The sequence below is a fragment of the Macaca fascicularis genome, chromosome 20 (genome assembly GCF_037993035.2).
Source record: "Macaca fascicularis isolate 582-1 chromosome 20, T2T-MFA8v1.1".
Classification (NCBI taxonomy): Eukaryota; Metazoa; Chordata; class Mammalia; order Primates; family Cercopithecidae; genus Macaca; species Macaca fascicularis.
Genome location: NC_088394.1, coordinates 72,092,591 through 72,107,696, shown reverse-complemented (window position 1 = coordinate 72,107,696; position 15,106 = coordinate 72,092,591). Strand labels below are relative to the sequence as shown.

General features: G+C 37.0%; 1 protein-coding gene across 2 annotated transcripts in view; it reads right to left on the bottom strand.

Moving 5' to 3' along the window:
• CNTNAP4 (contactin associated protein family member 4) overlaps positions 1-11,308 on the bottom strand; it is a 278,925-nt gene extending 267,617 nt beyond the window's left edge. For both annotated transcript variants that reach the window (XR_012428822.1, XM_005592595.5), the window contains exon 1: positions 10,945-11,308. Coding sequence is in view for 1 of the 2 variants with exons in the window: in XM_005592595.5 (XP_005592652.3) it covers positions 10,945-11,029 (85 nt within the window). In the remaining variant the exon portion in view is untranslated. The remainder of the gene's footprint in view (positions 1-10,944) is intronic.
• Between the last annotated feature and the right edge of the window lie 3,798 nt (positions 11,309-15,106).

Sequence of the window (15,106 nt, the reverse complement as noted above, 5' to 3'; positions counted from 1 at the left end):
TTGGGGACACCAGGATTGAAGAAGAAATAGCCGTGTGTTAGTTTGCTCTCACGCTGCTATGAAGACATACCTGAGACTGAGTAATTTACAAAGAAAAGAGGTTTAATTGACTCACTATTTGGCATGGCTGGGGAGGCCTCAGGAAACTTATAATCACAGCAGAAGGCAAAACAGGCACGTCTTACATGGCGGTGGGCAAGAGAAGAATGAGAGCCAAGTGAAGGGGAAAGCCTCTTATAAAACCATCATATCTCATGAGAACTCATTCACTATCACAAGAACAGTATGGGGGCAACCACCTCCATGGTTCAGTTATCTTCACTTGGTCCTGTCCTTGACATGTGGGGGTTATACAATTCAAGGTGAGATTTGGTTAGGGGACACAGAGCCAAGCTATATCAAGCAGTAAAGACAGACAAAACTGGAAATATCAGCAAACACAGAGTAGGAAGACATTTGTTTGCCATGTTCATAAGCCTCAAATTAATGTTGGATGTGCCTAACAATGAAATATAGCTGCAAGGGAAAACTTGCTTTTTCTTAAAATCTGTACCTTTGGTGAAATATAACAGTACATTATGTCAAGCTTACCTAAAACTACAATAATATGTGTAGCAGTTAAAATATTGCATGATATAAAATGGAGTGAATCAGGGTCACAGGGAGCAGTGAAGAAGGAAGAGGGAACAGCTGCCTCACCAGCCGTCTCAGCCAAATCAACCCTGGCCATCGCTAACGTGACAGATGTCGCAGCCAGATCATCCTCATATCCAGGAAAATGAAAGAGGAAAATGATCACAGGAGGCTCGATTTTGCTAACTCAGAAAAACAGAGAACTTCCTGGCATCTTCTCTAGAGAATGTTTCAGTGATTAATGGTACTACCTACATACTTTCATGCTAATCTGGTTCATGTTGCAATTATACATAAATATAAAGAAACCATTCCATAGGCAAGCACATAGCAAGGCTTCCAAGAAACCAATGTGGTCATTTACAAAGAGAACAGGTTAAAAAAATGAATCAGGCTGTTTTGCGTGTTAAGCATAGCAAATTATGGTGATCATAATTTTATTTTTAGTAGATAAAATACTGTATTAGCCTTCTTTTTCCATTCCTCTAGTATGTACTTGACCATGAAATGTTTTATCATGTTTCATTTTGTGATGAAGGATGCTAGGAGTTTAAGAAACTAAATGTTATCTACAGTGTTTGCTCTTTGCTTTCTTAAATGTACCCTAGTTCTTTCCCCAAATTATTTCTATTTTTTGTATATTTGTTTTAGAAAAGGTTACACATCTTTTAATACTTAAGAGGTAGTGTTACAAAGCTGTATGTGAGCATGAAGTTTTCTTAACAGGATTGTGACACAGTTATCATGCCAAAGTACAACAGTTCAAATAAGCACAGAAATCATACACAATATGAAACAAAAGAGCCTAATTGAGCAGCTTTATAACCTTGCATAGAATTCCCTCATCACCAATTTAGATAGAACTGCTTTTATTTTAGCAATGTTCTTTTAATTAAGTTCTAAACATCTAAAACATGGCAAATGTAAATATGTATTATAAACCCTTAATTATAAGGACCACTAAGCATTCTTGCAGCTTTATGCCTTGGAGATAAACTCTTTTTGTTTAAAATCAGTCAAAAGTGAGAGATAAAAGTGAATGACATGAAAAAATGTTAAACTTTGTTTACCATGCCCTTCTCTTGCCACCCATATCACTTTACTGCATTGTCTTCGGGAGTTAAATTATGCTTCAATTTATCTAGTGGTTTTTAAGCCAAAATCTCTCCCAACATATTCTACTTCATTGCTAGGTTCAGAAAGACTAGCACTCAGGGTGGGAGGAGAAGTTGATTAACTACTGGGGATCCTGAGGTCTTTACACCATGTACTAGAAAATAAAGATCTTTGAGATCACAAAAGTGTAATATCACTTCTCTGTTTGGGTGAATTTAAACTAGAGCCAAGAAGACCCCTTGCTAATTTTTAATCCCACATACTGGTTTAAAAGCATACTAGAGACTACTCTAGTATGGATAGCAAATAAGAAACAATCTTATTCTACATCCCATCACTATTTAATTCAAAATGTGCCACCTAGGGGCAATGCTTTCTATTTCTCCTACCAAAATGGTCTGTTTTCCAATTCCCACCCACAGTTATCTTCACACACACACACACACACACACACACACACACACACACATACTGATAATTCTATCTCAGCAACTCATTTCCCTTAAACACCACTTTCAATCTAGTTCCTTTTTTTTTTTTTTTTTTTTGTTCTTGGTCAGTCATCTGCTGACCAGCAGATTTTGAAATACAAATACACAGTATCCTTGAAAACTGAAGACGAGTCTTAAAGGTAAAAATATATATGCACTCTTTTAGAGCAAAGCTATTAGCCTAGAAATTTGACTTTCTCAGATTTTCCAAGAAGTCCCTCTATTGGGCTTGGTATAGCAAAGGCAATTGCTTTATATTGATGGGAAAATGTGGGGGTCTCTGTGGTGGGCCAAGGGAATCAAATGTCTGTTCAAGGTCATCCAAGCAACTATCAACTCTAAGGCTTACAACCAATTGCTAGGAGAGTTTATCCGTGTCCTTACTCAAATGACATTGAAAAAAATACTTCCATAGGTCATAACTGCAGAGTAAGTCAATTAATGAAATTACAGGTTATAATTTTTCTAAAAAGTATACAATAAACATAATTTAGGAAGGCAGGTGCATTTATATATTCACATGGTGCTTTTAAAGTAATATCAACCTATGACCCCATTTATAAGTATCATAATTGCCAGTGGGAACAAAATGGTTACAGAAACAAATATGTCTTTTACGATTTAGAAGCCCATAATATCTTATTCTAGAGCACTGCCAAGTAACGAGAGGTACTTAATAAAAAAAAGTAATTAGAGCTATAGGCCAACAGATAATATCACACCATTTTTTTTCCTTTGTGATTTAAAAACCTTGGAGATAAATTTCATCATTGCTCTATTAAATACTTATGGCATTAAAAAATTTTATAGTTACTAATTTTGAACTACTTAAAATGTCAAATGTTTTCAGGCTTCACTCACTTTTCCAATTATTACATTGGAATGACTCATTAACTGTAACATAAACAGGCTCATTTTTACCTCCTGTTATGCTATTTTCCCAATTTTATTACTAGAGTACCACTTTTCCATGAACCATAATGAAAATTCATTGGAAGGGGGGAAAAAAACCCAAGCATATCCACTTCCTCTTCCAAATACCAGTGTTCCATGGGCAACCTGAAGCAATAATGATAACTTGTAATGTGTTTGGCATGTACATTCTTTATCACTACACAGTTCTGTAGTTTTTTTGTAACTACAGAACTATGTAACTATAGTTAGTAACTATGAACTAACTATGAAGACCCTAACAAAAAACATTTTGGAAAAAACTTTGTGCTCCAAAAGTCAATTAAGAAACAAAATTATCTTTGCTTGTGCAATTATATATCAGGTTGGTCTTTACCAACACAGAGCCATCAGCCCCCTGAAGTAATCTACACTTTGGAGAGCCTAAAAATCATAGATTAAAAATGAGGAAGGCCGGGCGCGGTGGCTCAAGCCTGTAATCCCAGCACTTTGGGAGGCCAAGGCGGGCGGATCACAAGGTCAGGAGATCGAGACCACAGTGAAACCCCGTCTCTACTAAAAATACAAAAAATTAGCCGGGCGCAGTGGCGGGCGCCTGTAGTCCCAGCTACTCAGGAGGCTGAGGCAGGAGAATGGCGGGAACCCGGCAGGCGGAGCTTGCAGTGAGCCGAGATCGCGCCACTGCACTCCAGTCTGGGCAACAGCGTGAGACTCCGTCTCAAAAAAAAAAAAAAATGAGGAAAGCCAGTTTCAAAAGTCAGATAAATGCATACATACACATACAGGCATGCATATCTAATTGAAATACACAGATAGTCACAGCTTAAGAGCTCATGGAAGAAATTTAAATGTTAAAGTCTTAGATATCAAAATTTTCCTCAAAAATATCAGAAGACAATTGAACAGTCAATGCCATTTTTGTCACTTAGAGATACAATTTGTTATAACTTAAAATTATGGGTAAACTATTATTTCTTAAGATTTTAAACCCTGGTTTTAAAACCCCAAATCCTTCCAATTCCAATGTCAATCTTCAGGGTAAATTATTTCATGTCGGTGTTTTCAGTTAATCACAGGGTCTCCAAAACTCTGTAATTTTTGTCTGCATGAGGTTTGGGGCATTTCTTTCTCTTTCTGAGATTTTTCTTTTTAAAGTGATCAAAATCAAACTGATATTAGCATTTGATGCTACAACTCAAGACCTGTTCTTGCAAATCTGTTATAGAGTATTCTTAAATATTCCTAAATGAAATACCCATGAAAACAATCATCCACACATTTTATAAGAATTTGCATGCCACCACAACCTACAACATAGGAACATCGTGCAACAATATAGGAAGCATCTCCTCTTTAAGCACATACACTGTGATGGGTCAACCCTTCCCTATCATACTGGTTAATTTTTAAAAATATAATTTCAATGATTATAGAGAAATACTAAAGTTGAGGTCAAAATTACCGAATCAATAAAAATGAAAAATAAGCTGTATATAATCATTGAAACACTAGAGCATGGAAGACAATCAGGTCAAAGTTTGCATGATTTAATATTTCACCAGAAATATTCAACTAACAATCTGAACATGCATGTAACAATGTTGGATACGTTTTTCTTACTCTTCCTACTGCTTTCAGGAGCTAGATCGTTCTGTAAACTTTCGGTCAGTGAAAACAAAATGAAAATATTTCTAAAAGGAGAGTGAAGGACTTCTTTTCTTTGCTTAACTTTTATTTTTTAAGTTCAGGGTACAAGTGCAGGTTTGTTACATAAATAAACTTGTGTCATGGGGGTTTTTTGTATAGATTATTTCAACACTCAGGTATTAAGCCTAGTACCCATTAGTTATTGTTTCTGATTCTCTCTCTCCTCCCACTCTCCATCCTCCAAAAGGCCTGAGCGTGTGTTGTTCCCCTCTATGTGTCCATGCATTCTCATCATTTAGCTCCCACTTATAAGTGAAAACATGCAGTATTTGGTTTTCTGTTCCCTTACTAGTTTGCTAAGGATAATGGTCTCCAGCACCATCCATGGCACTACAAAGGATGTGATCTCATTCTATTTTATGACCACATAGTATTCCATGGTGTATATGTAGCAAATTTTCTTTATTCAGTCTATCACTGATGGGAATTTAGGTTGATTCCATGTCTTTGCTATTGTAAAGAGTGCTGCAGTGCACATATATGTGCATGTGTCTTTATAACAGAATGATTTCTTAAACAACCTGTGACTAATTGGCAACCTAAAGGTCATATGATTCATTAGTGAACAATATTAAGGCCTCAATATTGATTAATCTGAAGTAGAAGAGATTTAAATTTTAAACATAGTATTAAATCAAGAAAAATTGGTATTTGTAAAGCAGAGCTGATATTCTATTTTTAAAATCTCAAAGCCATGCAATGCCAGTGCCATTATCCCTAATCGTTGTCCACTTACAGTGGATGATCACGAATCTCATCACAATTCCTTTGACACTCAGAGAAAGTCATATTTCAGTTAAGCTCTTTGAGACTATCCTAGTTTTTTGGGGGGGCTTTTTTGTTTGTTTGTTTTTCTTTTTGGAAATTGGCCTTTTGACGAGACTTAGAAATCTTCATTTAAAGCTGAACCACTAAAAACAATATAATGAAAAAAAAAAAACTATTTTAACAAGTGAACATTTGTTTTGGAAAAAAAAAACTGCTACATAGGAATAGCAATGTCAATGAAAATGGGTTTTTAAATGATATTGCATCATATTTTTAACTTAATTTTTCAAAAGACTGTAGGAAAAAGTATAGTGTAAATAAAACGGGGCCAAAGATCAGTTCCTGGAATTCTAAAGTAAATACAATTTCAAATACGCAAGTCATTTACACAGAAATTTATCATACTGACATGGGTAAGTGAAAATCACTTGCTTAAATATCATGAGCTCTTAGTGGGCAGTGCTTAAATGAAAATCTATCTTTCAGTTTATTCTAGAAAGTTGGTCAATTTCAGAATTTTTAGAAAGCTGCTGCTTTAAAAGTCACAGGAGCAAAAATACTCTTCTATAAAAAACATTTTCCTCATATGATCTTTGATTCCAAATGCAAGTTTCTGATTAAGATAGAGTGGAATATTTTATGCTCATGAAAATGTAAAATAACAGCAGAATTTTTGTTCAAAATATCTAAGTTGCAATTACTTATACAGTTAATTGAACTTATACTACTTATACACTTCATTGAACTCATATTACTTATATATTTCATTGAATAGCTTATCCTAACACAAATACTTGAGATTAAAACTGTGGGAATTTTACAAACAATTTATACCTACTGAAATATCAAGATTTTTGAACAATAAAGGCTTTAAGAAAAAACATATAAGGAAGACATTAACTTGAAGATATCCTCTGTCATAGTTCCTGGCAATAATAGTATTGCATTCAGTAGCACAACTTTACGAGTATATATTTGTGTGCTAAATAATTAAGACTAAATTTTATCATAGAAGTATAATTTATACACTTTTCATGTCTTATCATTTTATTGTATATTATTTAAATCAGGGTCAATTAACTTTTTATATAAAGTGCCATAAAGAATCTTATGTAAGTAGTTAACATAGTAAGAGGGTAACAATCTTAATAAAATTTAATTGATAAAATTCAAAATATAATACTAATATTTGAGTAGAAATTTTTGTCAAGTAGGTTTACTAATGAGTGGAAGAATAAAATTAGAATTTCATATCATTATTTTTTACCATGAAGAATTCTTCTTTTAATTTTTTTCAACTAAAAATGGAAGAACCGTTCTTAGCCCATGGATCGTACAAAAACAGTCAGCAGGTCAGATTCGGCCCATGGGCCACAGTTTACCAACCTGAGTTTAATATTGTATTATCTTACAATAGAAGTTATACAATTCTGTTAATCTATTTTCTTTAACAAAAATCAATTTAATCTTGATATACTCATTACAATACAGAAATTGCTTATATATGATATAAATTCCAAAATTAATTTTAGAAGAAAATAATCTTTATTGCCTAGAGTAAGCACCAGGTATTATGTGAAAGTTAGGTTTGATCCTCATGTTGGCCATGAGTTATGTTATCTCCAGAGCTGGAGGCTACCTTTATCAGAGATTGTTGAGATGCATGTAATAAGAAGTGGAGAAAATGGACTGAATAGATGAAAATAAATCACCATTGCTATTAGAAAAGTGAGTCAAAGTACGTGCTGACCTTTATAAGGGCTAGCCATTTATACATTGTCTCATAGAACTACATTTTATCAGTACTTTACTATTGCATTCTAGTTATTTTATGCTATAGGAATAAATATGACAGGGCGGGGGGGGGAAGGAAAAGAAAGTAGCTTCTTGAAAGAATTACAAGGTTAAGTTTTAACAATGTGAGAATCTGTCCAGCTGTCTCCCAGGGCCCACAAGAGTGATCATCTACTCAGGTAATTTGCTTTCACCTATCCTTCAGTGCTTCTTTTAGGGTAGATATCAGATATGGCCTTTATTTCCATCAGAGAAAAGAAAGAACACAGTGAGATGTTAACTTCTAATTAAGTCATTGGTGAGCATTAATTATTCTCAAGAGTAGGGCTCAATATACCAGTGGCTAGAGAGCCCCCCTCATATGACCTGCAAGAGTAAAAGTAAAAGCAAACTCTCATCAGCCTTACTACTGCACCCATTCCTTCTTTTGGGGTAAGTTGACCCCGTCTTCAACCATGTCTTGTTGAAATACTGGATTTATAAGAGCAATTGAAAAATATAGAAATGTCTCTGTTCTTAATGTATGTCTCTTAGTAGCAAGCAAAGAAACCAAGAACAGCCAGTGCAGTTTCTCAAAGAGCACGCCCTTCTACAAGGATCCATCTCTAAACTTTGATGAAAGGGACACTTCAATATAACTTTAAAAACTCATCTTGATGAGAACAAAGAGAAAAAAATGATGGCTAGTCCGCTGCTTTTGAAATGTCAGACAGGATACTAGTGGGCAGAGAATGTGGTTCATTGAACATATTTCATCTTTAGACAGATAAGCACTTAACAGGGCCACTGAAAATATGCAAGCACATCAGTCTAGTAGTTTACAGATATTTACATACACAATACCTATATACAAATGAGCACATATGCATATATGTGAACATATATGTTTGTCTTTGAACAGAATCCTTCTAATGTAAAGTTTCCCTGCTGCTTAATTGGATCAATTAACATTCAAATTAAGGTGCACCTAATCCCTGAGCTGTACTGGTTTTGCAGAGTTCTGTCCCATGAAAGCTTTCAAACTGGCAACCTTGGGCTGACTCTGTAGATGGCAGATTTGTTCCTGGCTCATCAGCTGTAAATAAAGGGGAAAAAGGTCTTTCTAGTCACTTGAGACACACCTTTAATTTTATTTATTTATATTCAATTCTTTCTGATTCTACTACTGGTATTCAAGACTAGATTCACTTTTTCTTAATATAAAGTCTTGTCCAGAAGAATTATTGCAGTCATTATAATACTTTAGAAATGCATATGCTGGTTGATAGTTGCTTGTCCTTACACTAAATTCCAATCTTGCTGGGAAACATATAGGTACTTGTTCTTCCAAAAAGGATGAAACATAGGAAGTACTTTCCACCAGGGCTTGGTACAAGTAGACTTTACTTCTTCCAAAAAGAAAATACTTCTTAAATATTGAAAAATGAAATAGAAATTGAGAAACGAAATATTTTCTTTTACACATACTGCTGCAAATCATATTGTCAAAATATTCACAATAAATTACTAAATGCAACTTTAATTATGTAAGGTCATTGCATTTTATTTTTGACACTTGAAGAACAGTCAACTCCATATGTATGGTAACCAAGCACTTTGGTTACCATTTAAAGTCAACTTTAAAGTTTTTTATAATGAAAAATCGTGTAGGTTTTGCAAGCTCATCAGATGTTTAAAAGAGCATTAGATTACTTCCTGAACAAACCAAGGCTGAAAGAATATAGAGCCAGCATTGAAATTTTAAGTATCAGTGAGGGATCCAACCAGAGCCAAGCAGACATAAATATTACACTCTCCTCAGATCTTTTTCAGCACCTTTTCTTTTCTAAGGAGATACATTGCAAAAGAAAGCTATTTAATGTTGATGTACATCCTACACTTTTTACTGAGCTTCAAGAAAACAAACAAACGTAAACAACAGCCCGATCAATTAGATTAATATATTTTAAACCCAGCTACAGATAGTCTAGTGGAAAGACTGAACTGAGTACAGGCCAGATTTAAGCTCTGCTTTTCTTGAGGGAAGGATGCTTGGGGTGATGTGCTTTACATTGTAAGAGTGACCTCTAGTGCTTTTCTTTTTGGTTGAACTTTAGTGGCTAGAAGATGAATTACTTATGCCTTTTCTACAGAACTTCCATTTGTGTGTGGGTGGTGGTGTTTGCTTATACGTTGCAACGTTTGTCAAATGCTACCATTATAAGATTCCAAGGTTTTGACTAGGTGAAATTATACACATTTTATTGATTTATGAGATTATCTCAACATTCAAACTAAAGTTGAATCTGATATGCAGAACCTGGAGTGAATTTCCTTCCTTCAGAGTGATGGATACTCTGTGATATTAAATGAGCTCATTCTGAACTGAAACACGAAATCACAGGAGCCAGGCACTCTGAGTGGACATTTGACTTGTGCCCATGAGTTTGTAATGTTTTCCCCACATCAGAACTCTTTAGTGTAGTCAAGCGATGTGCCATAGAAATGCCTGATTACTGCTTCTTTTCCCCAAATCTAAGCCTGATGATACAGCAGCAACATAAATTCCTGGACAGGCCTCATAGCCATTTCTTGAAAAGCAAATGAGCTTTTCCTTTAAAATCCAAGAAAAAATAAAAAGTTGCATTTGCCAAGCTTGTTTGTCATTAATCAGGAGGGGAAAATTCTACCATTTAGAGAATTTAAGCCAAAGATAACTTTTAAAACTTTTTCCATCTCTAATAAAGAGTGGATGAAGGCAGTCTGCCAAATTATTCTGGATGATATCTAAATTATAAATAAGGTTTCAATCTTCCCTAAATAGGTTCTATTTCATCAGAACATTCCATTACAAATGTATGGAGTTAAGCATTCAACCACAAAGGAATCCTACTTTTGAAAGATCACCTGACTGGTTTTCCTTTAAGCAAAATGTAGGAAGAGGCTCCTCTTTGAGGAGAGCACTGAGTCTCATTCTCTTAGCAGCGAGGGCACGGCTCTTAATATTGAGATTCGCCTCTGCCAGTGCTGGTGCTCCTGAAGTCTGCAGTACATTTCAGTTATTAGCCTGCATCATTTTAAAGATGCAGCCAGCTACTGGTCTGCCCAATTGCAAACTTCAGAAATCTAAGCCAATGCAGCATAACGTAAGGTCTGCCGGTAGTTTTCCTGATAGAGATAATTCCAATAACATTCGGTAGTTTTTTAAAAAGGAAGAAATGAAGACATTCACAGGCTATTCCCCAGATAAGATGATAATTTCATGTTTTACTAGAACTTGGGCATTCTCAATGAATATTCAAAGACCAGAGGGTAAGATTCTGCGAGTAGACAAAAAGAGAAATGACACTTTGCCTATTTTGACCAGAGCAAGAGGAGAGACAAGTGTTAACCGGTCACATTGGCAAGATTTTTAAGTGATGCTTCGTTTACAGCAATACGCTGTGCAGCAATCCCAGCTGCAAATCATCATCATCAAAACAACAGAATCAAAGTTTTGCAGAGAGCCCCCCTGCAAGTTTTAAATCATTTGCTGTATACTTACAGGAATTCCCAGCTTCGACTCTGTTCCAATTTTGAGTAGATAACAGAAGTAGCGTCTTGAGGACAGCTCCCGTGACAGATCCCATGTTCACATTTATTGGGCTCCCCCAAAAGATCTTGAGAGGCTCTCGGAGCGCTCCAGTCCTGTTCTCAGTAGCTCTCCCAGCCCCGTCTGGGTCTTCAGCCCCTCTAGGTCTCTGTCTCTCCCCGTCCCTTCCTCCTCACCTCCCTCTGTCTTTTCTCCTTCCCTCCTCCCTCTCGTCTCTTTCCCTCTCTCTCTCCCCGTCTCTCTCTCTTTTCTCTCTCTCTCTCTCTTTTCTCTCTCTCTCTCACACACACACCGCCCTGACTCCTCACTGAAAAGCACTCAGCATCTTTCCTAACAAGCAGCCACACCGCCGAGGCCACGCCCACTCCTCGCAGCAGCGGTCCCCGAAATTGGCAGCAGCATCCTTCCTTCCAAACACACAACAGCGCTCGGAGCTCCGCTGCACCCAGAGGCGCGGCCTCCCGCTCGTGGGCCTCCTTGGGGCTCCCTCCCTTCTCCTCTATTTTCCAATAATCCTTAACCCTTTTCTCCCAGCTGGAGGTGTGGGTGGGGGAAGGGACAAGGCGGTGGAGCCTTCTGATTTTCTGGAGGTCTTGCATTTGGCAGAGCCAGACAACATACTGAGCTATTCCTGACTATCCGGGAGTGCATCCAGGTAAAATTGCATTATGTTTCAAAACAAAAGCATAAAATAAGACAGAAATAACTAAGCAGCATTGGGAAACTGTAGCTAAAACTGTCCTCGGGGAAAATACTTGCTGTTGTTTTTGTCTGTTTCTATAAAACTGTACTCTTCAGCGAGGGTGCCAGGATTTTATTATGGAAATTCCCCACATGGGAACAGACATTCCTGCTTAGCAGATATTTAAAATCACCTGGTAGTAGTCTGCAAGAAATTAACATTTCTTATTTTAATGCTTCAGGTGTACAAATCCACAAATGAAATGCTTTGGCTAGATTTATTTTGATGAATGCATCATGCTGTGAATATGCAGTACCATTCCATAATCAAAATTTTTAATAACATTTCCAAAAAGGCCCAAAGTAGGAAATGATGGACCACTGAAGAAAGGCACCCCCACCACTACCACATACACATACGCATACACATTCACGCCAACACTGAACAATGTCACGATGTAATTCAAGTGGCTTAAAGGAGAGAGGAGTAAAGTCGAATTTGGAAGATCAATGACTAAAGAAAAATTACTCTTTGAATGGCTGGTCCATGGATACAACTATTGCTTGAATGGAATTTTAAATTGTCTAAATAATGGAGTTATTATCACATAACAAGAAGCATGTCACATGGTTCGTAGCAGATAAATAATCTATTTAAAATAAATGTCAAGATGTTTTACTGATAATCTGCTAGATTTTATGGAAATGGAAATCCTGGAGTTCTCAAGCGCCTCTTGGTAATCACAAATTGGAAGAAACATAAGCCTTTAACTTTCTTGTGGACTAATGAAAGTGTGGGAAAATGACAGAAATACCCGTAAAAACTAAACATACTTGTTTAGTTCATGCCTGCAAACAAAGCAGAATGCATCTTTTTTCTTTTCCTGTTTTACAAGAGAAAGCAAGAACAGGAAATTTAAATGATTCAAAGAGGTCATAGAGTTAGTAAATAAATGCTGAGGACTGGACTTGGCTTTTCTGACTCCAGTTTTACTGCTCTCACCCTAGGACTTACTGCCCCTAAATCAAAGTATACCTCCTTCCTGACCCTTGTCAGTGGCAGCAAAAACCTTAGATCCTAGGCAAACACAGCAAACACTTTGGGAGGCCAAGGTGGGCGGATCACTTGAGATCAGGAGTTCAAGACCAGCTTGACCAACATGGTGAGACCCCATCTCTACTAAAAATACAAAAATTAGCAGGGTGTGGTGGCAGGCACCTGTAATCCCAACTAGTTGGGAGGCTGAGGCAGGAGAATTTGCTTGAACCCAGGAGGCACAGGTTGCAGTGAACCAAGATTACGCCACTGCACTCCAGCCTGGACAACAGAGCGAGACTCTGTCTTAAAAATAAATAAATAAATAAATAATACAATAAAATAAAGAAAGGTCACGGCTTGAGTGTTTATTCTGTGTTCCCAGACTTGCATTCCTGATTTTTTCAATCATATGCTAAGTAAAAGCAGATATAAATTGACAGTTTATGTTAACTAATTATTGAAGGGGATTAAATTTTATTGAACACATACTATATGCCATTTGTTATCTAATTGAATAATTATATCAGTCCTTTGAAGAAAATATCATTATGTCTATGGGACAGTTTTGGGCTCTCCAGAAGAAAAAGGTTGTCTCCTTGTTAAAATATTATATTTAATTGTTCTCATAAAGCAAATTAGAGAATGCATTTTAAACGGATAAGTACACATATCAAAAATGAAAAATAAACATTTTATAACAATAGTAACTTCTTTGGGGCAACGTATAAATTATTATAGTGACCAATACTGGCGGATTTTTCCATATCAATGGCTACAGTAATAGAAGGAACTGGGGGCTAGCACTCAGTAGAAGACCTGAGCATTTCAAGTCACCGCAAAACCTGTTTCTGCCTGCGGGCTGCAGAGGGGTAGAGAGTTGCACAGACAAATGAAACAGTGAGTGCTTGAGATATGGTAAACAGAGAGGCCTCAGCCGGGCGCGGTGGCTCACGCCTGTAATCCCAGCACTTTCGGAGGCCGAGGCGGGCGGATCACGAGGTCAGCAGATGGAGACCATCCTGGCTAACATGGTGAAACCCCATCTCTACTAAAAGTACAAAAAATTAGCCGGGCGTGCTGGCGGGCGCCTGTAGTCCCAGCTACTTGGGAGGCTGAGGCGGGAGAATGGCATGAACGTGGGAGGCGGAGCTTGTAGTCAGCAGAGATCGCACCACTGCACTGCAGCCTGGTGACAGAGCAAGACTCTGTCTCAAAAAAAGCAAACAAACAAAACCAGAGAAGCCTCGACACAAATTCAGCTTCCACTGTTGTTTTGATTAAATGACTCAATGACGTTGACCTTTGGTTTGCTTATTTTATAATGAAATAGGAGAATCAAATAGGAGAACCATGACCAAAGAGCTATTGTGATATAACGCATGACAACTATTGAATGCCTTGTGCTTAGTGGGCCCTCACTTACTTCAGCTTTAGACCTCTGCATTAGAACTCTACAGAGAATTGGTCTAAGTAGGCAATGTCAGAGCTTGGCCACGCAGGTTCAGCAACTGTACAGGTTCCACCACCCACCAGCTGCATGACCTTGGGCAAGCTGCATCAGCATAATAATCCTTGAGCCTTAATTTCCTCATCTGTGCACCCAGGATGAGTACAGTATTAACCTCGTGGTTAAGACAATGTCCTGTAAAATGAGCGTGCGTAGGAGGCACATGATCAATGTTCCTTTTGTAATCATTACATTAGTACAATTCACACAGCACAGATAAGAAATCTGATGAGCAGAGGGATTACAGCTTACAGTGGGATATGACCCACTGGTGGCAGAAAAGGGTTGGTCTCCAAGACCTACTAACTTGTGCATCATTTCTCTATTCCCACCAGGATGGTTTTTAATATCAGAAAATCGAAGGAAAAATCAGAAAAGTGTGGAGACCTAATTTTGCACACCTGTACTGCTGATTCAGATTCCTTGAATCACTTTTCCCTGTGTCTACATTTTGGTTATATTTTCCACCAATTAAGAAAAGACCCTGGTGTTTAAGGTCTCCCATGTCCATACTATAGGTCACACCCTGCCTGACAAAAGCAATGTAAATCAGATCACAATGTTGAAATTCATAAAATCAGGCTTTGAATTATTTTCTTGTTACAACTTGCCAGAGAACTGCATGTCCCACCACAGTGGTCCATGGAGGATCCTAAATTATAGTTTAGGCTAGAAAAGGCCCAGAAGGCAATAATGGAACTACATTACATTGAAAGACTAGAAAGAAATTAACATACCTTGTTTTGTTTCCTTTATTCATCTAACAGTTGGTTTACCCTACATTTCTACTATAGCGATCTTCTCATTTCAAATCTGGGTAATCATTTCATTTCTTTTACATTGTTTGATTTGTCTTTATATCTTCAAAATGAAATGGATACTTTTTA